The 25440-nt window shown below is 44.3% G+C and overlaps 3 protein-coding genes across 11 annotated transcripts; 1 reads left to right on the top strand and 2 right to left on the bottom strand.

Annotated features, from left to right (window-relative positions):
- Positions 1 to 1726: 1726 nt before the first annotated feature.
- On the bottom strand, positions 1727 to 5067 carry LOC100834063. The gene is made up of 9 exons (XM_024457089.1): positions 4936 to 5067; positions 4569 to 4634; positions 4175 to 4282; positions 3951 to 4039; positions 3785 to 3851; positions 3621 to 3688; positions 3415 to 3508; positions 3099 to 3169; positions 1727 to 2995 (listed from the first exon to the last, which is right to left on the bottom strand). The coding sequence occupies exons 3-9, from the start codon at positions 4196 to 4198 to the stop codon at positions 2635 to 2637; spliced, it is 774 nt and encodes a 257-aa protein (XP_024312857.1). The 5' UTR covers positions 4199 to 4282; positions 4569 to 4634; positions 4936 to 5067; the 3' UTR covers positions 1727 to 2634.
- Positions 5068 to 5599: 532 nt separating this feature from the next.
- On the top strand, positions 5600 to 12252 carry LOC100829885. 8 transcript variants are annotated; one of them, XR_002961964.1, is made up of 6 exons: positions 5600 to 6111; positions 6191 to 6275; positions 6507 to 6634; positions 6718 to 6954; positions 7845 to 7964; positions 12026 to 12252. XR_002961964.1 is itself a non-coding variant. In XM_003563495.4 (4 exons), exons 1-4 carry the CDS (start codon positions 5779 to 5781, stop codon positions 6940 to 6942), a joined length of 771 nt encoding a protein of 256 aa, XP_003563543.1. In that variant the 5' UTR covers positions 5610 to 5778; the 3' UTR covers positions 6943 to 7239. The 8 variants fall into 8 exon arrangements, 1 of the variants encoding a protein (XP_003563543.1); XR_001405496.2 differs by lacking the exon at positions 12026 to 12252 and adding an exon at positions 10642 to 10856; XR_729471.3 differs by lacking the exon at positions 12026 to 12252 and adding an exon at positions 8060 to 10856.
- An 8459-nt stretch (positions 12253 to 20711) lies between these two features.
- LOC100829575 (F-box protein SKIP31) lies at positions 20712 to 23993 on the bottom strand. 2 transcript variants are annotated; one of them, XM_003563494.4, is made up of 8 exons: positions 23692 to 23993; positions 23291 to 23601; positions 23113 to 23197; positions 22648 to 22758; positions 22100 to 22274; positions 21897 to 22021; positions 21613 to 21673; positions 20712 to 21118 (listed from the first exon to the last, which is right to left on the bottom strand). In XM_003563494.4, exons 1-8 carry the CDS (start codon positions 23905 to 23907, stop codon positions 21048 to 21050), a joined length of 1155 nt encoding a protein of 384 aa, XP_003563542.1. In that variant the 5' UTR covers positions 23908 to 23993; the 3' UTR covers positions 20712 to 21047. The 2 variants fall into 2 exon arrangements, with proteins under 2 accessions (XP_003563542.1, XP_010227458.1); XM_010229156.3 differs by having other exon boundaries at positions 23291 to 23604; positions 23692 to 23992.
- Positions 23994 to 25440: the final 1447 nt, after the last annotated feature.

The following is a 25440-nucleotide window of genomic DNA, read 5'->3' as shown; positions in this document are numbered from 1 at the left end:
CTTGGGATCGGAGTTGCGTGCTCCGATTGATTTCCTGCCAGCTGCCTGCCGGTTTCAAATCTTTCCGTTCTTTTTTCACTTCTACCGCGGGTGGGGTAATTGGTTACGGCAGCGGGGCCCACTCCGCCAGGCTCCCTATTTGACGAGCAGGACGCCGAGACGCCAAACAAGCCCCCGCCAGCCGCCGCCAGCGACAGAGAGAAACCCAAAGAGACCGAGAGATGGCGTGGAAGTGCCGGGTCCGGAAGCGCGTGCTGGACGCGGAGGCGCTCTGCCAGGACTCCTTCCAGCGCCTCTTCCACGCGGCGTCTCCACCAGCCTCACCCTCGCTGCCTCCTACATGCAGGCGGCAGAGCTCCTGGCGCTCCGCGGCGGCAGCCCCCACCCACGCCGGCCGCTCCCCTCCCTCGCCGACCTCCACCCGGACGCCGCCGACGTGCGGGCCGCGCTGCTCAGGGTCCAGGCCGCGGCGGCGACCCACGAGGCCACGCGCCTGCACCTGCAGTGCTGCCGCGGACGCCTCGCCACGCTCTGCTTCCTGCTCGACCGCCAGAGCAAGCGCCAGCGCCATGGCTTCCACGCCGTCACCGAACCCCAGCGCGCCGCTGCCTTCGTGGCCCTCGAGAACGCCAGGCACTCGCTGCATGCCTGCGTCATGGAGATCAACATCGCCCTCCTCGCTCTCCCTCCCTGACTGTCTCGGTCGCCATGTATGTCAGTCATCTCGATCGTCCGCCTGCCAACTTCTTTCTCGTTCGCATCCAACTGCGCTGAAACTCTGATCCAACTGTTGCTTCTTTCTGATCTGTTGCCTGGCATGTATGAACGATACGATGCAGCGAGTCATTTTCTGATCTCATGCTTTCGTTTGCGGTTGTAAAAATGCTGGGTGTTTCAGCGATCACTTCTTCAGTGCTCTCAACTTGCAAAGGCAGTCGCACACAGACTGTTTTTCGCCTTGTTTTTTCTGCATTGTATGTAATCTCTTTGGGCTTGTCTAAGAACAGGAACAAGTTAATCAATCTGAGTGTAATTAGCTGCTGCTGCGTGCTTTATCGTTTCAGTTGGAATCTTGGATTTGTAATTGATTAATTCCAGAATCAGGTTGGCCTGATCTATTGTTGAAATTAGGATGATCACATTACAACATGGTCTAGTACTGGTGGGACGATGCGTTTTCTTTGTTTGACGTGTGGTGTTCTAATTTCAAAATGGATTACCTCGTGGCATGCGAGGTTAGCTATTCTTTAAAAAAAAATCAAAATGGATTAATGTGCTGTTGTTTTTCTTTTCATCGTAGCTTTACTGATCAAGGACAGGTTAACATATCCATGGGATTTTATAGAATTGTTGGCAAAACTGCAACAGTAGACAGTAACCTAAAAAATGTTACTGTTCATGATATCAGAAAATCGGCCCTCAAAACGTGCCCACGAAATCGGCGAAACCAGTGAGGGCCAAAAACACCCAAAAAAATGTGAAGGGGGGTCACTGTATCAAAAAGCGGCAAAGAATTCAAAAAACTTGAGCATTAACCCACGAAACGGTTAAAACGTTGATTTTTTTTTTGCACCTGTAACGATATCGGAAAATCGGTCTAAAACGCCTAAGAAAAAATGGCCGAAATGGAGATTACAACTTTCCAACATCACACGAAAATGGCCGAAACCAAGAAACACTGGTGCCAATCAATCGCGAACCCTTGTTCGGTAAGGACGATGCACGATTGCAAGAACCAGCCGTATAGAACCAGTTAATAATTTCAGTAGCGCATACACGGAGTAATATTAGTTAGTGTAGCTATGTGTTTGATCTCATTTGTCTAGCAGCACGTACCCATCCACGTCTGGTTTAATCAATCTTCTTTACCGAAACAAAATCATGCACGCACGGATCAGAGTTGCGTGCTCCGATTGATATTATGCCCCGCTGTGAGCTGGAGATCAACAAGAGCCACGGGAATTCACCGTCTCCCTCCCTTGACAGTTACGGTCCACCTGCGGTTTCAAAAACCTTGTACCAAGGCCGGCAAAGCGGCGGAGGCGCTCCGTGGCGTGGCTGATGATCTCACCTTCGCCGCGTCCGACATGAAGGCGGAGGAGCTCCTGGGGCTGCACTTCTGCTTTATTTCATCATCTTCCAAACGACTAACCGAAGCAAAATTGCAAAATCCCCACGGATTGGGAGAATATTTTTTTTTCTTTTCCGCCAGCTGTCAGCTGAGCTGGCGCTGCTCTCGCGCGTGGTGGAGAGGTGACAGCGTGTCTAGCTTGCGGGAGGAGCCACGGAAATTCACCGTCTCCCCTGACAACGTCCTCCGCATCTGACGCCGCCTGCGGTTTCAAATCTTTTACCGCGGGTAACTCGATCTTTCCTCACTTCCACCGCGGGGGCGGGGTGAATCGATCTGTTGCAGCAGCGGGGCCCACTCCGCCAGGCTGGCACTGGCAGGCAGCAGCCCTGCCGCCTATTTGAGGAGCCGAGACGCCACCAAACAACCACCGCCCGCGACAGAGAGAGAGAGAGAGAGAAGGAGATGGCGGCCGAGCAGCCGACGACGTGGAAGGGCCGGGTCCGGGAGAACGTCCAGATGGCGGAGCGCCTCTCCCGCCAGTGCCTCCGGCGGGTCTTGGACTAGCGCCCCTTGATCGAGCAGCCGATCCGGACGACGACGCCGGCAACGCGGCGGAGGCGCTCAGGGTCGTGGCCGGCCGGCGAGCACTTGGACGACAAGGGCCCCAACTCCAAGTCTGCAAGGTCCAAATCAGGATCCGGAGTCTGCTCGGACTTCACAGGAGATTTGGGGGAATCCACAGGCGTAGCTTTAGGCGTAGAGGGTGCCTGAACAGGCGAAGAGCTCGATTCAGATCGCTCCTTTGTCGGAACCTTTGCTCTACGGACTTCAATATCTAGTGTCGGCCTTTCTATAGACTCGAATGCCTCTCTCAGTTTCTCTATCTCTGAAAATAAGTTCCTGACCTCTGGATCATCTCTCCTGAAAAGAAAAGAAAATTAAAGAAAATGAGGCATGTCCAGTTGCAGGGATTACAACTTCACAAGCACACCAAAGAAAATACGTTTGCAAAGTTAGGCAGTACCTCGAACTAGCTCCTTGCTCAGAATAAAACAGCTTCTTTATGTGATCAGTTATGCTGAAGGCAATTACAATCTGGAAACATCGCAACATCATCAGCCACCTAAAGTACTTACTTTCTAAGCAAAACTGAACAGGCTGAAGATAATATCTGTTCATGATGTGATTTCTACTGTACAACTAACTTCAACTTTGGCCAAACAAACATACACACATAGGGATGTTTATTTAAAGAGGTTGATTAGCTTAACAACAATCAATTAGCAGCTCGATCTTAAAACCAGGCAATCAAAATTCAACAGTGGGAACTCGGTAGGAACCTTCTTTTCAGTTTCCAAATATTCCTCCTCGAGGGATTTCTGTGGGCTTGTCTTTTCTGATATCTCTTCATCTTCAAGTTCTGTTGACTCATCCCTACAATATTTGGTTCAAACCAAATAATGGCAAAGTCATTAGGACCTATTGTTTTGGTGGAAAAGAATTCCATAAGTATATGGAAGACTTTAGAAAAAAACAATCGAACAACCTTGAATTCAAGACTGCCAAATTATCCACGTATGTGTGGATCCGCTCAATTGACGGGTTTAGAACTTCCTGTCAAAGACAGAAGATAGATACAAAACAGTGAAGATATATTCAAATAGTATAGTGCGTTTGTTACAAATGCAATGGGCTTTTATAACCCAGTACCTTGAATGTAGAAAGGTGAAATTTCGTCAGCTTTATAAAATTGCCTGTGCATCTCTCTAGCTCATCACTATGGTCATAGACCAAAAAAGGGCTGAATTGGTTAGAGGAGATAATAGGATAAAATGGTGGCAATCATAGGCTAGTATGACCATAAATCACTACGTACCTGGTTTTCTTTTCTTTCTGTTCATCATATGACGACTGAAGCTGCCATGTATCCTCGAGGAAATTGATCCAAGTTTTTACTACACCAGCCTCCACATTACAAGAGCCAGCGAAGAAAACAAAATATCAAGCTCATCAGTACTTTCACACAAACAGCGACCATCAATCTCATGAGATATTACTGGAAGAAAACTAAAAGTCGGTCAATCAGAGAAGTAGCCGCACCTTTGCTTTTAAACTAAAGATCATCTGATTGTTTGCTTCATCAAATTGATCCCTCTCTTCCCTCGTTACCTTGAGCCGCCCAACAGCAGAATTCAGTGAAATGTTAACCTGTTGGAGAAATGTAGTAATGGACCTCAAAATCAGAACTAAACTATTTTTTATAAAAATAATAACAGGACTCCAGCAGGGAGACAACTGGCACTTGACAGAAATGTGCCTCCCCCAGTCTACACTATATAGATATAAATAATGAGACCGATACGGGCCAGCAGGATTTTAATGAAAAAGATAAATATTCCATGGCGTGGGGGTGTTCAGTCCATGTCCAATATAGGACAAGAAGAAGTCAACATGAAAATAATAATACAGGAAGGTCTTACTAAGGAAAAAGTACCTTCTTCAACTGAGCCTCGAGTTCATCCCTTTGCTTCTCCAATTCAGAAATCTCAGCAGTCAACTCCTATGTCAGTGACACATTAAAAATGTATTTCTTAGTTGGACATCAGCAGAATAACAGCAAATCAATATTTATCCATGCATTCATTCTATAACGTATGTGTGCCATGTGTGAATTGGCATGAGAACTGCTTAGAATCCACAAATATAGGCAGATGTCCTAATAGCCATGTAAGAAAAAGGTTGGGCTCAACAAGCTACTCGAACTCAGCTAGTTGATGACCTATCCCTCGCCAGCGGTCTCTTCTCCCTGGCAAGCATAGAGGGCCCAAGAGGTGAGGATGGAGAATCGAGTGCAGAGGTACCACAGGCCACAGCCACAAGTCACGGGAGGCCGGCTTCGGATCAGCACGGCGACCGTGGGAAGAGAACGCCGGTGCCGAGGATCCGGGGAGGACAAAGAGGAAGCTCCCGGTGGGTTTGGGCCGTTGTGATCTTGTGGGCTAATTGTGCTGGCCGTCTACTTCATCTCCAAGCCCAAGATGCCGTACGTGGGTGGCCCACAGGCGCGCAGCTGGGCCGGCTCGCGTATGGCAGGTATCATCCGTCGGCGTCCTGACTAGAACATCGGTGGTCAAAAAAAAAAAGACTAGAACATCGGTGGGATCTGACGACGATTCGTGAAGACGTTATTTCCATTGTAGCACCGCGTCTTCTCTTCGCGTTGTGCTGGGCCGGATTTGTACTTAAATCACGTGGGCCAATAGCATTTGCTGGGATGAACGAGCCACTTCAAATTGGCCCAATCAACAGGCCAGTCAGAGGCAGCGGCGACTAGCGAGTAACGACACGACGCGAGTCGGGGTACTCGTGTGGCGCCGACGAGGGTCCGCGAAAAGGAGTGGCCGAGGCTCGCCGGGGAAGAAGACGATGACACGAGGCCGCCAGATCATCGGCTCGAGCACAGAAGTATCTCCGTCGCTGTCACGGCCGGCCGGAAAGATGCACGGCGCGGCTCGGGCAAGGGGGGGGCCCTCCCCTCTCCTCCGCCAACGTGGTGGACTCGTCGGCCCGCAACACGACGAGCGACGGAGCGAGCCGTCGGTGTCTGCGCCCGCACGGTGCACTGAACGTGGCGCCCCAGTTGTGAGACCCCCTTCGTCCTACTTAACCACCCCACCCTGCGCCGTTGAAGCGAAGGGGCAACCATGATGAGGCCTGGAGTGACGTCGGCCGCGGCGGCGGAGGTTTCGGCGGGCGCGGGTTACCGCGGCTGGGCATGGAGGCCGAGGCCGAGGCAGGGGCAGCGCGTGAGGCTAGGGGCGTCCAGCCCCCACGCGGCCGCGGCGAGCGCCGTGCACACGAGGGACACGGAGCTCCGCCACGGCGAGCCGTTCCGCCGACCGCTCCTGTTGCCTGGCGGCAAGGGGTACGGCTCGGACCTAGAGGCGCGGATCGAGAAGGCCATCTACGCCTGCCGCTTCATGACCTTCCTTGCCATCGCTGGATCTCTCGCGGGATCCGTCCTCTGCTTCCTCAAGGTGCTTGATTCGTCAGTCCCATCCAGCATACCTTTTCGTCCCCGGATCTGATTTTAACCCGTGGCGCGTCATCACGCAGGGCTGCATTTTTGTGATGGACGCGTTCGTCGAGTACTGCATGCGCGGCGATGCCAAGGTCGTCTTCATGCTGGTTGAAGCCATTGGTAACCAAACTGATTCCCCTCATGTTTGCTCTGTAGTCTGTACTTCAACTAATCATGCACAATTCACCATTAGTATCTTCAATTCACCACTAGTACGATTTTCACACGGCAGCCAGTTATTGCACAAATTTTGCATCGTCACTACATGCATGGCTAGGGGGATTAGATATGCCATCAATAGACATGCAGAAGGTAATACCTAACCATTGTGCATTACTTGTATCAACCCAGATATGTATCTCATCGGAACTGTCATGTTTGTCTTTGGGACGGGCCTGTACGAACTGTTCATCAGTAACATGGACATTGCGAAACAATACTCCTACGGCTCCAACCTCTTTGGCTTGTTCAGGCTTCCGGTTAGTTGCCATGCTTTTTCTCAACCATCATATAGCCAATTTGATCGATTTTAGTGTGTTGATACATTCAATTCCGTCTGTAGGAACGACCCAAGTGGCTGGAAATCCAGTCGGTGAGTGACCTCAAGACGAAGCTGGGTCATGTCATCGTCATGGTTCTACTGATTGGCATCTCCGAGAAAAGCAAGAGGGTGACCATCACATCGTGTACTGACCTCTTTTGCTTCGCTGCATCGATTTTCCTCTCTTCAGGTTGCCTCTACCTACTATCTAAGCTCGGTAGCACCAAAGGAGGGAGCCATACCTGAAAAACTAATATTGTACGTAAGGGATAGGTCTGTTCTCTGTTTTGTGGCCTTCCCGATACTTCAGGTTATGTATATCTCATGCACTGGTTGTATGGATTGACAATTAGGCACTTAATAGTTGTATCGTGATATACATCATCTGATATTGACATATTGTAACGCAATTACTGATAGTTCTAGATGGTGCACATGATCAATTACAGATAGGGTGTGCTGGGAACTGATTAGTAATCTTGTCAGGATTCTGTAGCTGTGAAATATTTGAATTAGTCGTCTGCTTTTGAAACCTTTTCATCAGTATTGCTTGGATTTGCAAATCATTAGCATGGAAACACATATCTTTCTGTTCTGGTCTTCCTAAAATTGGTGATATGGGAACGCTTCATCTTCTCTCTTTGTGGTCTGTTATTTGACCACAACTTTACAGTTCCCTGTTGAGGCTTATCAAACTAGTACTGTGGTAAATATTTGATGCATGGAGGCTGCATAGCTTGTGCTGTTTTATTACGTTATTCTGCAGGGACTGTGTACTAAGTGAACCTGCAGAAGCTAATTGCATATAATCATCATGATGTGCTAAGTGACAGATGGGGATATCCTGATTTCAGGCTGTTCTGACAAAAGAAACTACTACTTGATACCATTGAAGCCTAGATTACTTCATGTGCTAACTGTAGTTCTGACAAGAACAAAAAAAAAACTCTGGTTGCAGTTTGATGAAAAAACTAATACTCCTTCCTTTTCAGTTTGTACGGCCTGTTTCAAAAACCTCAAATTTTAGTATGTAAGCTCATTTGTCTTCGTAACAAGCAAACACCAATGAAGGAGTACATGTGTGCATATATGCTTTATTAATGATTACTCTAGTACCTAACTAGCATTCCTTGGTTAATGTGAATTAGGAGATAGGCCTCACAATCTGAAAGGGAGGCAGTATAGCTGATTTACCAGTTCTACAACTTTTGTGAGACCAAGTGCCCAGGCATATTTATTAGCTGCAAAGCAGATTGTGCGCCTCTGAGGTATGTTCCAACCTTAAGGGCCTCTTTAATTCAAATGAATTTTGTAGGATTTGAATCCATACGAATTTTTCTTATAGAGGTTTGTTGCTTCGTAGGGTTAGAAACCTTCGGAATTTCCTCTGTGATTTGCAGAAATTCAAAAACAGAGGAATAGGAAAAATACAGGATTGCATTATCATGTCCACTTGAATCATATTGGATTGAATTTGTACCAAATTTTGTTTGATTGCACCAAATGAATAACAAAGGAATCTTTCCAAAAGGTTTCAGTGGATGGAAAATACTATGTGAAATGTAGTATTCCTTATGAAAAATTCCCATAGCATTCAATCTTACAAATCAAACAACCAACATATGAAAAAATCCTGGGGATTCTAATCCTCAAAATTTCCTATGAAAATCCTTTGAATCAAAGAGGCCTGGGCCACTCCACACTCGATTCCAGGAAACTTCCATCGATTATAACCTTCGGAAAAATTCATATGCCTCATGAATTATCATGTTTTTTCTATGGTGTAATCAAACACACTTTGCTAGCATTTCCTATGGTTTCTGCTACTGTAGGATTCAAGAGGTCACATTGCACCTGAATTTTTCCTATAGCTGTATTTTGGAATACTGCGGTTCAAAGAGGCCCTACGTTCACGATTCTTAGTGGCATCTAGTGAAGTTTGTTTCTCACCTTAAGTATTCAGAACATTATCCAATCATTTTCACTTGGATGCAGGCTTGCTGACTGCTGCTAGCATGAGTTAGTGTTTTCCCTTTTTCTAGCGTGAGTTGGTATTATCCTTTTCTCTGAAGGGAACATTATTTTCTTTTCATGATCGGAGGTGTTTCCTACTCTTGCTAACAGCTGTAAAAAGAGTTGCGACAAAAATGATGAAAATTCCCATGCTTTTAGGTCAAGTTTATGACACCTTTTCGTGTTAAAGGAGAGGAATAAAATGATATTAGTTGTATTGTATCATAAAGGATGAGAGAACCTCAAATAAGTTATTTGATGAGTCCCAAGACAACCAATATGAGGCAAGGTTCCAAATCAGAAAAAGACTTCAATGCGCCTTTTCCAAATCCAAATTGAAGTTCCTTAAAATTTAGAAAATGGGGATCCACGGAACAGGAACAATTTCTGGTGGTGCAATACCCTATACAAATATAATAACTTTGGGCATTTGCTACTCTTTTCTGTATGCAGCAATAAGCAACATAATTAGAAGCTCCAACTTGCTGCTGTTCCTTCTACATAAGGCCTGATGAACTCTAATAGAAGCTCCAACTTGCTGTTTTTTTGCTTTAACTTTGACTGGAACATGCCAAGTGATGCACTTGGTAGTTCAAGTTTGCAAGTTACATGCTTAATGAGGATTCCATGACTCCCCAAATATGTTAGATTAGTAAATCTGGATCAACTTGTGCCTTAAGCATATGTTACTCAAGAGATATTTCGTTAGAATGACTGATGTTGGTAGTGCCTACATGATTCAGAACCGCATCTTCAGTCCTTGGTAACACCTGATAGAAAAAAAGGTAGTTGTTTGTTTGATTGATGCACTGGCAAAAAAAGAGTAAGAAATAACCTCGCTGGTAAGAAGATAGGTCTAAATTTTTTTACTTTGATACCTGTCGGACTGTCAGAGTTCAGGCCAGACTTGAGGCATATTCACATGGCATTGTTTCTTTAATTTCCCTCGCTGCATACAGTGTCTATCCAGGTAGGAGAAGCTTAGATGTTTCTTAGAATAAAACTGGATTGGGAAAAGGTGTTCCCTTTGGCATAGAACTTATGGAGAGAGAAGAGTTATGGAAACATCGTAAACTATGGGCTGGGGTCTGTTGCTATCACCTCCCTGGTCCTCCCGCCACTCAACTCCTTCAAAAGTACCTTTTAAAGACTAAACTAGTGACACAATCTGCATATATAAAGAAGGGAACTGGCTCAAGAGGTGAGCCATCTTAGTAGTGACTGAGTAGCTTGTATATTGAGCTCTTAATTCTTATCCTCCTCTTCCAGCTTCCATACTAGCTACCAGCCTACCAGTCTATTGCTTGCCAGATCCATGGCCGTTCCGTTGAAAGCTGTTACCATTTTCGTGTTGCTGCTGAGCACTACCTTCTGCCAGCTCCCTGTGCCTGTGCATGCAAGGAGGCTAGAAGTGCGAGCGCCTACCGTCGACATGCATCCTCCCTGCACTGGAAGGAGCACTCTGGAGGCATCTGCTGTGCTAGCTGATTCGACCACTCCAGGCCATAGCCCTAGCATTGGCCATAATAGCCCTCCGAACTGAGATGGCCAGATGCCGCCATGTTCCATCCCTACATGGAATTTGCAGCATGGGTATCATACGATACGCTTATGGTGTTTTCTCAAGCTTCTGTGTTCGTCACGAAAGGCATAAGGCATGTGCTCGACGCTGGGGAAGATTTAGTTTCACTTAATTTTCTTGTACCAGTGAAAGTTGTGCCTGCATTTTTTTCACGCTTTCGTGAAAAACTTTTGCTTACTATCATCTCCGAGGAGGGTCTATTGATCTGTAGCAGTTTGCATGTCATTTTTTTTACTCTTCCTATGTTGTAAACTTGAGGAGGTATATGTGAGCTTGTCAAAGTTGTCCTGCTATGATGATGTAAACTTGAGAGTGGTCTGCTGTGAATGACACGTTAGTTTTTCATGCAGATGAAGCAGCTTTTATCAGTACTGGATTCATCTCTCTGTAACCTTTGTGGACTGCCTTCCATGTATACATTAAGTTTGTATAAATTGGTCATAAATAAGAGAAATTATTATCAAGAAAGTTGTAGACTGGCAAGACTGCAGTATCATCTGTTATAACATCTGGTGGGAGAGATAATAAACATAAAATGATACAAGATTGTGAAATGTTTTTTTTTACTTCCCTTGGAGCTCTGCCTATTTGACCATTTATTCTCTAGCATATGTTTCATTCTTATGTCTGCATTCTTGTTGCATATACTCGAGTGAAACAGCCAGCTCGTTGCTAAAAAAACAGCCAGCTAGAATATACTTTAGTGTCATTGGAACTGTCTCTCGTCAATATTTTGTTGCACGTAGGACTGAGCCACTTTTTATCTGAAACTAGCCTGTGCCGACGTAAAATTCATGTCACAAAGAAGTTGAATTTTTTTTACAGCAGTCAAATTGGTTGCATTTAGTCTCTTTAATACCAGAACATATATTTTTTGGGGTTCCACGGAATCGCAAATTATGTGTGCGTCAGAGACAATTTGGTTGTATTCTACAGTTCTACTATGTTATACACGCCGTTTCTTTTTGGATCCTTTGGTTCAGGGCTAAAGCATGCAGTGGTATTGGTACTGTGATCTTAAAATATTTAAGCCAACTAAATGTGCACAGATCAATCGCTGGTCCCAGTTCACAATCAAATCATAGTGTACTAGGTAGTACTGCATGCTAATGCATCTCTATCAAAACTTTTGGTGAGGCACGAGTACTATAAGGTATAAAGGCTTGACATTTTGACATCCTAGCATACCTGGGTGACAAAAAAGGTCTGCATAAACTTGTGTAAAACAACCAGCCAACATGTATATTTCTAAGTGACTGATATGATCTGTACATAAATGACCGAGTTGCACTTTTAAAGGACCTGGCTGAACCATATAACAGTTTTGCTGTTTTATAAACTTGGTTGTACTGTACACCTCTAAAGAACCTGGCTGTTTTTGCAATTTTGTTGTACCGTACATTTCTAAAGATCATTGGCTGCATTATTCGTCTGATTGGATCCTTTGGTTAAGGTCCAAAGCATCCATGAGGCAGTAGTGCATGGTACTATGATCTTATTAGAATATGAAGTAAGTGCACAAATCACTTGCTGGTCCCAGTTCGTAAACAAATGGCAGTACTAGGTAGTACTGCATTGCTAACGCATCTCACTTTCGGAAAAGGAAACCTAGTCGTTACTATAAATTGACCAGCAGCTGGTAGTGACTGAGAAAGATATTTCCGGATTAAGGCATGTGGGAGTTGTGATAGGTTATTTCTAACACATCTTGTTTGTTTTTATATTTTTTTGCAGATCGCCTGGGATCTCCATGAACTGTGTGTTCGGCAACAATGCTGCCTTTTATTGGGAGAGCTGCGGCTAGTGTTAGATGTCCTAAGCTGCTCATAAAAAACATCTTCAGTACTTTGCTTTTGTAGAAAAGAAGTGTTTTACCTTCGCGTGGGGGATTGTATAGTTTTCTCTTGGGAATTACTGAATGGTGATGCATGCTAGTCCTCCTATGTGTCTCCACATCATCAGTGCATGACTGCTTTAGTGTTGACAACTCCCATGTAATTTATGATGATCAGGGTATGTGCGGTCCAATTACACGCACTTCTTTCGATCGAGCATGTCCACTTCAATGCTCCTAGGATTTGAAGAGCGACCATCATATCTTCCGGTCTTATCCTCCGAGAAAACAACTTCCAGTCATGCATCAGTCATGCATCTAGTAATTAGTACAACTCGTATTAAATCGGCGCTAATTAATATGGAATGGAAGGAGTAGCTGATTAGAGGTGTTGCTGTCTCTAGCTAGCTTCGTATTTTGCATTTTGATGTTTTTCTATAAACCAACGAAAAACTTTTATAAGGTACTCTTTCTGGTTTTAAATTTTTGTCATCGAATTTAAGACCCGAAGGAGTATCTAATTTTATTTCAAATATTTTTTCAGATTTACTTGCCTCTCGGTGCATGTTTTAGGAACCAGTGGGACACTGGTAGAAGAAACGAAAACCGACCGCCACCTGCCCATCTCTCCTTCAACTCACCCTCTCGGATGGGGTTTACGCAGTTAAACAATCTAAAATTTGACTACCTGTACATATACTTTAGTTTTTTATATTTGTCTAAGAAAGTATTTATATGATATTTTTAAAAATTCTATAAATAAGTATATTATGACAAAAATAACTGGTCATTCAGCCACCCACAATGACAACTTTTAAAAAACCGCAGGGTGTATTTATAGTTTCAGTTTGTTGGTATATATGCGATGACTTGAGGCATGAGCTCGAGGACAAACCGTCGAACTAAAACAGCTGAGCATCTGCACGTCGTACATACGCTAGAGATTGTTATCACTTGGTTCTGAGGCCATAATGCGTCTCCTTTACAGCAGAAGATACCTCATTGTTTCCAAAACCTGACCAGCAGCGGCTAGTGCCTCCCAAAAGCAGCTTCCTAATTAAGCCATGCATGTGAGTATGTGACTAAGCACAGAATGATAGACTTATTAATTACTCTTAGCATGCGCCTCTGCTTTATTTTCTGGTGGTCAGGTCACTGCGAGCATGTGAAATAAAGAATCAAATCGCTACCTTGCATGCAGTCTGCAGATATCAGTGTCCCGACAAAGCTAGCCTGTGCTCCACGGCATCTCTCTGTTCTGAACTACTCCATTTCCATTTCCATTTCCATTTCCATTTCCATTTCAGGTCCTCTTTGGATCGTAGGAAATTTAGAGGAAAAATAGACGATATCAATATTAAGGAATCATTTCTATAGGTGTCATTTGGCTAATAAGATTTGCACAAAAAAATCACAGGATAGGAACTTTTTTTTCCTAAATTTTAGAGGAATTCAAACATGAGGTCTAATCTCATTGAACCTTTCTTTTGAAGTTCCAATGCATGTTGTATCTGTCTCTCTCCTCTCTTACAACATCTAATCTCAAAATTTCTATAATTTTTCTACGTAGCATCCACACACTCTTTTTAAACAATTCCTATGTTTTTGGTTCCTGCAGTATTTAAAATATCATGACATCCTAATCCTATGTTTTTCCTCAATGTAAAGAAGCCCTTAGTGTATCTGTCCTGAAATAGATTAAGAATACAACCATTACAATGTTTCTATTTTATACATGGACTCTTTAGTTACTTAAAAAAAGCTATGTGCTAAATCTTGAAATTCCAATCTACGCACGACCGAAGGATTATCTAATGAAAGTTTAAGAAGGTACGTAGTTGAGGAACACGATAACAACTAATAATTTGTTATCGCTGTCTAATTAACGCGATACAGCTACTTGTCATCTTTGGGAGTTCAGATGTCCGTGGCACGACCGATGTGCGCATACCTCATCATCTATGATCTATCCATCAATAGTTATTGTATGATTAAGTCCATATCTATTAGTTCTTGAAAAGCTGGCGCACAATTTGTTTGATAATTCGTATTTGTGTTTCGTGACACCATCGGTCGGTCGTTGGTTGGGATGCATCGTCGATCGTGCAGGTTCTCCACTGCCGTCTCCATCATCGTCTTTCCAAGTTCCAACACCTGGTGCTGGTGCCCATCGTCTCCACCTCACTCTGAGACTCGGCCCATATTCGTATTTTGGCTGTCAAAGAAACAGAGCCCATATTCATATCTGATCTTTCGTACTGCGGCCCTGGGCCCTAGGACACAGCCACAGGCCCATTGGTAGTACTACGTAGCAAGGCAGACAAGCTCACAGAGTCACTCCTCTCAACAACAACAACAACAACAGCTCTCAAAAAAAAAAAAACTCAGAGTCACAGGCACAGCAGGAAGGATGTGGTTTTCTCACATGAATGGAAGGATCCAAATTAATGTCACAACGAGCTAGCTAAACCAACCAACGATTACGTCACCCTAAAAACAATGAAGCTAAAGCCGTGATTTGCTTGGCCGCTGCTGGTCGTGTGCTTCTGTCTCGGCCAGAGATTGATTGTACATTTGTACTATCATGTATGTTCCCCTGAACCTTTTAGCTCAATAACACCTCTCCAGTTCAGTAAAAGCAACCTGACAGTTGATCGCCCGCCCGCGCAAGTGCGCAAGAACGTTTTGCCTCGATTCATGGCTTCCTAGTTCCTACTGCGTATCGGACCAAACGGTGTTGGGGAATTCGTAGCTCTGAGGAGCCAGTCCAGTTTCTACGGGGAAAAACCGCAAATGTAATGCCCAAGACCATTTCTCCTTCGATTTTTTTTTCTTCGATCTGCTAGTAGTACTAGTACTGAACCCGGAAAACCTGAGCACGGCAGTTCAGAGTGTACCTGAAGCGTTTCTGCTTGCCGCTGGCTTTTTTACCATGGACGATGCCGGTGTGCCGCCGAGAGTCCTCCGTCCCCGGAGCAACAGGGAACGGATTAATGTACTCTATATAACTAGCTTCTTGCCGTTCTCAGAGGCACCGTCGCAGCTAGCAGCCACATATATATTTTGCGCTACTTAATTTGCTCTCAGTCTCCCCGATCTCATATTCTCATGGCCATGGCTTCCTTGGGCCGCCTGGGCCTCGTAGCCACCCTTGCCTTCCTGACGCTGACGACTGCTGCCACTGCGAGCCATGGCGCCGGCGAGAGGAGCTCCCCCGGAGCCGTCTTACGCGAGACCCTGAGATGGCAGGGGCCCGTCCCGCCGTCTGCCCCGTCCTGTAATCATGACGACGTCTGCACCTCGGCGAGCCACGCTCCGCCGCCGGCGCCGATGTTTGCGGCCATGACAACGCGGTCAGGAGGACGACCGTGTCTCCGTCGTTTCTTGTTTTTCTGCTAGAAGATATAAAAAGAGTTGGGTTTGCCTAGGCAAGCCATGCGTTTTTATTTTATTTTTGGATGCGATGCTAGGAGTGCTTCAACTAAAAACAGAGAATTCTCTGTAAGTTCTGTTATACAACTCTGATCATGCCAGTAAAGAATTAATGGAAGCATTTGATTGGCCAAGATCCCTTGTTTTTGTTGTGTTATTGTTTTACGGAATTTGTTGTGGGTTTCTATAAGCTTAATTTGACGGCGCATCTTTTCAATGTTGGTACTGATCAGCTGAATGCCTTTGATCTTTTTTGCTTCTCGACTGTAATTTTGGGCATCATCAAGGAAGTGCAGATTTGAGGGCTTGAAATCTTGCAGATATAGGTGCGGAAAACTAAACCGATCTGAATAGTCAACTGAATTTACCAGAAAACTGATATGGTAATTATTTGGTATTCTTTTTCTGAAAGTAAGCAATTTGGTAGTATTCGGTAAGTTAATACTACTGTTGACCAGACAAAAAGTTTTCGATGCTAAGGTCTTATGAAAATAGACTAGCTTACCATCGAAAACTTTTTGTCTGGTCAATTTTCATAAGATCTTACCATCGAAGACTTTTTCATAAGGTCTCCATCCACGTGTATTTTTTTTCTTTTTTGAAACCGGAGACCTCAAGGACTCAATGAAAAAGAGAATTGTCTAGTTAATTCACGGAAATCTTGGCGAAAACTGGTACAAAATGTCATCGCCATCACACATCACCCCTCGAGCTGGCGACTCCGACTTCAACGCAGACAACCTCACAACCACCAACGAGCCAGTACGAAGCCCACATCGGCCTACGCCAAACAACCAGCCAACACGTCGAGGACAAGGCGATTCCAATTCCCAGGACAAGCTCCAACGGGAGAACGGCAAGCCTTACGACGGAGATCGTCGAACATTGAATCACCTTCTGCGAGGCACCTTTGCCGCCCAATGTCATAGTTCATCAGCAACCCAACTTCACTAGAGCTCAGACACCATCACTTCCAGAAGATCGCTACAAAGACAGAGATATTTTACGGTACCCCGGTACTCCTCATCGAGAGAAAGGAGTACCAGTTAAACCTGACCTTCCGATCAAAAGGGCAGTTTAGTCTCTTTTCCTTTTCTTAAACGAAGGCAATGTTGATTTTAACTGAAAAATCCAATCAAGCGCATGTTGTCGCCGTGCCCGCCCGTCTCGATCGACTGAATACCGCCTCCTCCACGATCTCCACGGGCACCCCGCCGCACAACATCCTCGACGGGGCACAACGTCCCCCGCCTCTGCCATTCGTCTCACACGAACAGCCAGCCTACAGATCGCTGATCACGATGACCGCACGTTCCTCTCCATCCTGCAACTGCTGCACTCCCATCTTTTTGTTGTTTGATTGAATTACTAGTAGATGGATCTCCGGCAATGAAATTGAGACGTATCATCCGCGTGATCTCAGCTTTAATCACGTAGATCTGAACTGTACTCTTTGTCGTGATTTCACCGGTTGTTGTTTCGATCTTTTTTTTAAGATCTTCAGATGACTACCATTTTGCCCTTATAATCATGGTACTCCTCAGTTTTTGTTAGTGTTACTCCATCATACTTAACTTGGAGTACCATTCGACATCATCCGTCGGATCGGCGCAAATGGTTGCTCATATTTATCTTAGGGTACCGTAAAAGAGCTCACAAAGACAAGCCCAAAAAGATCACAAACGGTCGACGTTGAATGACACACTGTGACCCTACTTCACTCGCCACCATTGTTGTTGCCGCACAAATCGCAATGCAACCGCAAGCCTCCTTCCATCAGTCCCTCCAGCCCACGTCAGTTTCAAAACAATGCTTCCAACCCTGAACCTGGGGTTTCCACTGGACTCACCTGGGGGGTGGATGCAAAGGGCAGCGCTGCGACAATGCCTCCTCGGACTGAGTGCTCATGCATCCGCGCATGCATGTCGAGCCACCTCGATCATGTGCATGCCCGCTCATGCCTCATGGAGCTTAGCTCATCATTTGGCTTGATGCAGACCGTGTTCTTTTTTTCGGGTGATGCAGACCGTGATGTCGTCGCTGGTTGAAGGTAGCTTACGAATCACAAGTTTGCAATGGTGAATGAGTATGTATGGGACCAGTGATCGATCTATTGAGAGACTAAACTACCCTGGAAGGAAATTTTAATTAGAAGAATAAAAAGATCCATAATGGGACCACTACTCAACCTGAGCAGCCGTCAAGTAGCAGTGTACCTTGAAAAAAAGAAGGTATGTGTACCTGTACCTAGAAGCGTTTCTCCATGCCGCTGACGTTTTTACCATGGACGGTGCCGTGTGGCCGCCGCGACTCCTCCTCCGTCCCCGGAGCATCAGTAACTGATTAATCATCACCCTTTCGTTGCTGTTCATATATAGCTAGCTTCCTGCTCCTGCTCTTCTCAGTGGCTTCGTCGCAGCAGCCACATCTTTTGCTCCTCCTTTGCTCCCAGTCTCCTGGATCTCACGGCCATGGCTTCCTTGGGCCGCCTGGCCCTCGTCGCCACCCTTGCCTTGTTGACGCTGACGACCGCTGCGAGCCATGGCGGCGGCGAGAGGAGCTCGGCAGAGGGGGCAACCCCGGCTGCCCCGTCCTGCAAGCATTATGCACCGATCGGCCCTGGGCAGCCGTCGCGACGACCGGTGTCTCCGTCGACGTTTATTATTGTCTTTCTGCTGCTAGATAGACCAGAGTCTGCCTGCCTAAGTGCCTATACTTGGGCAAGCCATATGTTCTTATTTTTATTTTGGCTGGCGTGTTGGGAGTGCTTCCGGGATCTACTACTATAGAAGGAGAGATCTGAGTAGAACTTACTTTGCCGTGGCTTCTGGTCGATTCTGAATTCTCTAGTAATAATATCTGTACAACTCTGATCATTAATTCGAGTGGGGAATGGAAGGATTTGTTGATTGGCCAATACCCGGTTTGTTGTCGTTGGTTTCTGTAAGCCTGACACATCTTTTTTATGTTGGTACTTAACTCGCCCGCATGCCGTTGATCGTTTTGCTTCTGAAAAAGACTAAAGAGATGACAGCAAACTACCGAATTTGCCATTTTGGGCATGATCAACGACGTGCAGATTTCAGGGCTTGCTGCAGATATAGGTGCGGAAAACTACACTAATCTGAATAGTTAACCGAATTTGCCGGGAGACGATGTAGTAGTTGGTATTCAGTAAGTTAATACTGTTCAGCTGACAAAAAGTCATCGATGGTAATTTTGCTAAGTTATGGAAACAAACACAAATGCAAATAGTGAACTCATGGAAACAAAAAGAAAATGCAGGCACGGTTGCTAAATTCGTAGGACTGAAAAATGACCATATAGCATTTGCTGCTCTAGCAGTTTTTGGAGGGCGCCACTCATCGCTGTAAATAACTTAGTGCGTGGTTTGGATTGTTATATTATGAGGAGTATTTGATGCATGACTAGGGCACACGTAAACTAGCTTTGACACCGCGCAATTATTACAGATGTAAATACCCAAGTCACCACAAAAAATAGATTCGGTACGGTTTTAATTAAGACAGGGTTGGACAAAAGCCGTTACATCTATAATCTTTTTTTAGCAGGTGTTACATCTATAATCTATTAGAAACATATCCTGGTATCCGGAGTGTGTGTGAGCTTTACTAACAACCATGTAAATACCCAAGTTCCGACAAAAAGAAACTACTTTTGGCGACCGGTTGGGTGCCATCTTCAATATGTAACGGAACCACATGTGAGAACTGAACAACATTTATATCTTCTCCTATTGGAAGTGTTTGAATCGATGTGCTCAAACTATAATAAGTCCTTTGAGCCTTTGATAAATTATGCACTTGATTCTAACTTGATTTTTATCCATGGGTAAACTTTAAACTTTCAAGTTATCAACCATATGAAACAAAATGACTTTTCAACAATTCTCCGCACAAAATATCTACAAACAAATACAAATACAGACAGTGGATTCTCAAAAAAGTTACCATTAATTGCCTTTGCTGCCTTAAGGTCCTAGAAGGGCGTCTTTCATCTCTATAAACAATTTATCACATAGTTCATTTGTCACATATGAGTACTATGTCATGCATAACAAGGGCACACGTTCGCTATTTTCGACATTATGCTATTATTAGGAACAAAAATCGATGTGTACATTAGATACTTATCATGATACCCAGAGAAGAATGTACAAGCTGCAATCTAAGGCCATGTTTGTTTGGGTTGCACCATAACTAGATAACATTATTGTTTGGCTAGGTGGTAACACTTGACATATGTTTTTTCTATGCCTTTTTTGTATAATGAAACTACATTTAAATAAGCAATATGTGTATGTTACCATGAAGCAATGAGTATAAATTTAAATAAGCAATGAAACTACATTTAAATAAGCAATATGTTTGTATAATAAGCAATACGTGTATGTTACCATCGTCGATGATGTATTCCCGAGTTTGCTGCACCGTGGGAGGAGAGCTAAAGCACAAGATTAAACTCTGGTATGATAAGCTATAAAGCCTATTTTTGGATTTAACTTCCGGCACACACTTCTAGATATCAAATTTGTTTTATATTTGAAGTGCAAGTGACAACCCCTTTCTCCGTGAGTCGTGGAATCTACAGTGCAATATAAACATGATCATTTGCACTTGTCCACAAGAACAAAAATTTATTATTAGAGGTACATTTTGTGTAAAATTGAACGGCTTTGATTATTTATCTCGATAGCAATGCATTCTTAAGGTATCTTATTTTCGTAGCAACTGGCTTGGAGATGCTTTTGGATCAGAGTGTGGAAAGAGATGGAGTAAAGTGAATTCACAAGGTTATCATCAATTTTCATGAACACAAAATTGATAGCCCCAAATGGAGAGCTCCACACTCACACACAGATGATGCACTATGGCTTTTCCATGGGGTTTTCTCATTTACTTTTCAGTTGATGAAATGTTAGTAATAACTTTGAAGCTTATTTCGTAACATATGTTTGTGTATGTGTAGGGTGTATGTGCATGTTGAAGCGAAGTACAGCCCCACAACTGATGTGTGATATTTTGTGCTGTGAATGTTGAATATGTTGTCAATTTATTTGCAGTGGGCTGAGCAGAATTCAGCATTTGCAGCTGCGCAGCCAAACTATCATGCTTTGAGATTACCAATTGCATCTCGACCGCTAAATGCACTTGCACCGCTACTGCTAGTGTTGGCTACCACCAGCTAGTAGTTTAGAAATAATTTAACAAAACAAATAGGCACGCTGAGGATTACAATGACTTATTGCTACATCTTCATAATTCACGAAACTATACAACAACATATCAGCTCCCTCAACTGATCAAAACAGATCAGAATGTCACTCTGAAGTGTAGTATTTCTGCTGATTTTGTACTCCATGCATGGAATGTTGAAATTAAGCAAAACAAAGAACACAGCTTGTTGCCACTTATTCCATCTTGCCAGACCTAGCCGGCAAGAGTTTAGGATCAAATCCCCATGAGCGTATCAGCAGAACCGCAAGGCATATTCAAGTTCCTTCTCATCAGCGCAGTTGTAGCCCAACAGATAAGCACGAGCTGTTCATAGGAACAAAACATGAATCACTAACTCAATGGATTGTAATGAACCAAAGGAATACTGTTGTAAGTTTCTTCTACTACATCCTGGTATGTTGGTACCATGTCCAATCACTGGAAGACACTATGCTAAACTAAGTACAAACAGTGCATTTGCATTGACAATACAGGAATCTTAACTTAATAGAGTAGTAGGTTACATACTAGTATAGGATCTGGAACTGAATCCATTTTTGTGTAGGCACTTCTTAGATAACCAGATAATACCTAGCAATATTATCTAACACTCCATAGCAGCACAAGCAAACATTTAAATCTTTAACTAGTCCAATACATACATTTCACATCTTGATATGATCTCACTTAAATCTAAGAGAAATGACCAAAACTACTTTGTTCATAGTTGCACATATCAACTCCATACTATGCTCTTATAATCAAATATAGCATACATGATGAAAAAAAATCTCAGTAAATATAACAAGAATTGGTACCAAAGCGTCCAGATCCCAGGAATGGCTCTGCTTCATCAGTCACACCACCTTGCTGCTGATCCTAAAAATTTGAAAAGCAAAGCTTATGAATAAGTACAAAATCAGACAAATAAGTTAAAATAGAATTAATGAACTGTACGAATCGTCAAGTGATGGCTATGGAGAATTATTCCCTCTAGTAAGATCATTCTGAACCCGTATCACGTACACTCTTCGAATAAGATGACTAATTGACTACTGTAACATTTACGGGTAAAATAGATATGCCATGCATTGGGACTTACAGTATCACAAGTGTCCCATTCGTCATCAGGACATAAAAATCTCTCGAAGCAGTGCCCAGATATCGTACAGACAAGTAACCCACTAGATTGGTCCAAAACAAATTCACGACAGGCATCATCACAGACTGAAAACAGCAGAAACGAACCATCTCAGATATCGGAATCATATGTGACCGACAGTGTAAGATGAAATATAAATATACCATGCACACGACCAGTCTTCTCACAAATGTAAGCATCACCAATCTGGGTATATAAGCAAGTACTTCCAGAACAAGAATGCCCCTTGACTGCATCCTCGGTAAGGCCTCTGCTGCTTTTCCAACTAGACACCTGATCAGCTATTGTCTTATCAAGAATAACCTTGTCATCGTTGACCTTCAAAATTGAAAAAAGAAACACTCAAGTTAGTAAACATAAGACAATTCCTTGGAACGTGAGGCAACTACAGGACAGTTCAGTGAAGAGTAAATTTTGTAACAATAGAATTCAATATACAAACTATCATGGAACTGCATATTTAAGACCATTTTGGGAGGCCCGCTTGTGAGCCTGCGATATCAGGGGACTGTTGGGAAGTTCAGCCCACCCTAAAGGTTGTAGTTCTGTGATAAAAACAAACAGCCCAAAACATGTAGCATACTGAAGCTGTCCCTCAAATTTGTACTTCATTCAGAATTTGCACGCTAAAACATGAAGTTTGTGAATTTACTCATAAACGGAGAGAAAAACCCTAAAAAATAGTGCTTACTTCTGAGGGAAGGGGGGCTTGGCTTCTTTTTGCAGCCTGCATCTGGATATAGTACTCTTTGAATTCTGTAGGGGTATATCTCACGAATTCAACCATATCTTCTCTGTCTTGCTGGGATTAAGAACAACAATAATATCATTAGCAAGCATTTGTTGCAACGTGAAAATGAAATATTTAGTTCGTGAGTGTGGCAAGACAAAACAATCATTAGTTTGTGCATTCAACTGCTTGCCTACATGTGCTTGTTTTGTACTCGCTCCATCCCATAATTCTGAACTAAAACAACGACAAGAATTCTGGGACGGAGGGAGTAAATTGGTAGTTCAAATTTATAGAAAACTCCCAATTAAACTAAATATTCTATGGCTTCTGAACATTGAAGCTAGCTCATGTGATTCAATCATTGATCTCCACACCCTCAATGAGGTTGAATTAGAAACAGTACTGAGAAAGAGATGGGACTACCTGAATATAGAGATTCTTCCAAGCACACTCCCGGAGTTTAGCATGAGAGATAGCATTAGAGGACAGGCCCCACCTCATACAATACCTTACAAAATTGGAAAGGGGTCAAAGATATTAGTCAAGTCGAATTGCCCTGAAAGCAAAAATTGGATTATAAGGGCAGACTTAGCTAGCTTACAAGCGGCGCCAAAGAGTCTCGTCAGATGCGGCGGCGTTCATGAAGCGGCACACCAGGGCACAGGAGATGAGGTCCTCGGACGAGAGGAACTTGAAGATCTGCAGGAACAGCTCTGGGGGAACATTGCTGAACGTCCCCGTGTCGATCCGAGGCTGCACGGGAGTCAAAGCCTTCCCTTTTCCCTTCTCCCTCCTCGCCCTCTTCTGATGTTCCTCCTCGCTGCCGCTGCCATCACCGTCCGACTGCGAATCTTGCTTCCTCTTGCCCTTCCTAACATCGTCTTTCACCGGCTCCTCCTTCTCTTCCTCATCCTGCTGCAGCAGTCGATCCCCAATCACGACCAGACTAGCACCGGCACACGGAAATGAAATCAAGGGTGTGATCTGTCGAGCGCAACTTACATCGGGAGGATCCTCCGCGCCGGATCCGGAGAGGATCTCAAATTCGAGGAAACTAGCGAGGCCGTCGACGTCGACGTCCTCTTCTTCCTCGCCGCCGCCGCCGGCGGCGGCTTCGCCCTCGCCTCCCTCTTCCAGATCTGTACGCCCTTCCTCAGGATTAGGGAGAGGGTCAGGTTCCACGGCAGCCGCGTCACCCAGGTCCTGCCCGTCGGCCATGGTCGTCCTCCTCGCCACCGACGGATCGCCGCTCCTCCCTTACCCTGGAGATATTGGTGCGGTTGGAGTGTGGACAACGCGTGAGCCACCGGAACGCAACTGGATGGGCCGAATTTCACAAGGGCCCAATTCATGCAAACCGAATCGTGGGCCCTGGCGCATGAATGTGCTATATTGTGCTCGGTAGCGGAGAAAGAATAAAATGGACGCATGCCCAGCTCGAGCGGCCCAACTCGGAGATAACACACCGCCTACCCTGCCACTTCCCGTGCCGACTCCTCTGCTTCGTCTTCCTTCGTCGTCTCGTCGATGCTGATCCCAAATCCAAGAGAGAGCGAACGCCGGCCAGCTGGTCTGCCGCCTATCTAGTTTGAACGTGGATGTGTCCTTCCTTCGCCTGTGGGTATAGGATAATTTGAGGATTTTTTTAACAAAACGATCTCCGTTTTTAGATGTAGGTTTCATCACGGACGGAGCCAAAAATTTGACACGAGGGAAACGAGTTGGGATTAGGGAGGCGAAATTAGAGTTTTCACCTATTTTAAAGTGATTTTTAATGAGCTGATCAGTAAGTATTAACTAAAATGAAATTTCTTAAGGGGGAGCCCCCGGGCTCGCCCCCTTGGATCCGTCCCTAGGTTTCATCGGGACAAACGTATCAGTGTAAACATCTGAGAGTGTGTCTTGGTAACTATTCTAATAAAATTGCACTCACCTAAGTTGACACCATGTACAATTTTATGTTCTTTTAAAACATTCATATACTCACTCCGTTTCATAATTCTTGTCTCAAATTTGTTTAAAAATGAATGTATCTATTTCTAAAAAGTGTCTAGATACATGCAAGATTTCAACAAGAATTATGGAAGGAAGGGAGTACATTTTTAGTACAAAGAGAAAAAAAAAATTCTTGTATGACCTCTATATCTATTACTCCCTCTGTTCGTCTTTGGTAGGCGCATATATTCTTGTACTACCAGACTTATTTGTCATGCCGATCCAGAGCAACCTATCTACGCCCAGCTAGCACGTAGCTGCCTCAATCAACACAAGAGCAGCACACTGCCTTGGTACCTGAGCTAGCAAGTTTCACGCCCGAAAAAAAAATGACAGAGGGAGTACCAAGAGACACGTTGTGGCGTATAAATAAAAAATATTTCCTTGAAAAAAATCCATGTTACACCAATGAAGTTGTATTGTACATCAACAAGACTAATTTGGAAAGCTTCCAATCAATTATCAATTATTTGGAAGCCAAAATAATTGTCAACTAATCCCATCAATTCGTAATTACTGTCGTTATTTGGAAAACTCTTCCCCTCCCACCAAATTTTGTGAGTGTACATTAGTCAAGACATGCATTCGCTGCTCGTGGGGTACTCTATAAATTATTCGCTCTAGTATTGCCTCAGGATGTGATCGGGATTAAGCCATGTGTCGATGCCCGAGGAAGGGGCAATTTGACACGTGAACTCGCCGAAGCGTGCATTAGTTGTTACGGGCACCATTGGGTAGACTAGCTTGAGAAGTGCC

Source organism: Brachypodium distachyon, chromosome 1, assembly GCF_000005505.3.
Source record: "Brachypodium distachyon strain Bd21 chromosome 1, Brachypodium_distachyon_v3.0, whole genome shotgun sequence".
Taxonomy (NCBI): Eukaryota; Viridiplantae; Streptophyta; class Magnoliopsida; order Poales; family Poaceae; genus Brachypodium; species Brachypodium distachyon.
The sequence above is the reverse complement of the archived record's forward strand: the minus strand, read 5'-3'. Positions and strand labels throughout refer to the sequence as shown.

Bases quoted from the DNA above. Each gene is read 5' to 3' on its own strand.
- LOC100834063 (XM_024457089.1), bottom strand. From the start codon at position 4,198: ATGATCTTTAGTTTAAAAGCAAAG. The intron at 4,040-4,174 runs GTGCGGCTACTT...TGTAATGTGGAG, and splicing joins TCTTTAGTTTAAAAGCAAAG to GCTGGTGTAGTAAAAACTTG. The intron at 2,996-3,098 runs GTACTGCCTAAC...TTTTCTTTTCAG, and splicing joins GAGCAAGGAGCTAGTTCGAG to GAGAGATGATCCAGAGGTCA.
- LOC100829885 (XM_003563495.4), top strand. From the start codon at position 5,779: ATGATGAGGCCTGGAGTGACGTCGGCCGCGGCGGCGGAGGTTTCGGCG. The intron at 6,112-6,190 runs GTGCTTGATTCG...GTCATCACGCAG, and splicing joins CCGTCCTCTGCTTCCTCAAG to GGCTGCATTTTTGTGATGGA. The intron at 6,276-6,506 runs GTAACCAAACTG...GTATCAACCCAG, and splicing joins CATGCTGGTTGAAGCCATTG to ATATGTATCTCATCGGAACT.
- LOC100829575 (XM_010229156.3), bottom strand. From the start codon at position 23,907: ATGGCCGACGGGCAGGACCTGGGTGACGCGGCTGCCGTGGAACCTGAC. The intron at 22,759-23,112 runs GTAGTCCCATCT...TCTTAATCCCAG, and splicing joins GGAAGAATCTCTATATTCAG to CAAGACAGAGAAGATATGGT. The intron at 21,119-21,612 runs GTACCAATTCTT...TCCTATGAACAG, and splicing joins CCTGGGATCTGGACGCTTTG to CTCGTGCTTATCTGTTGGGC.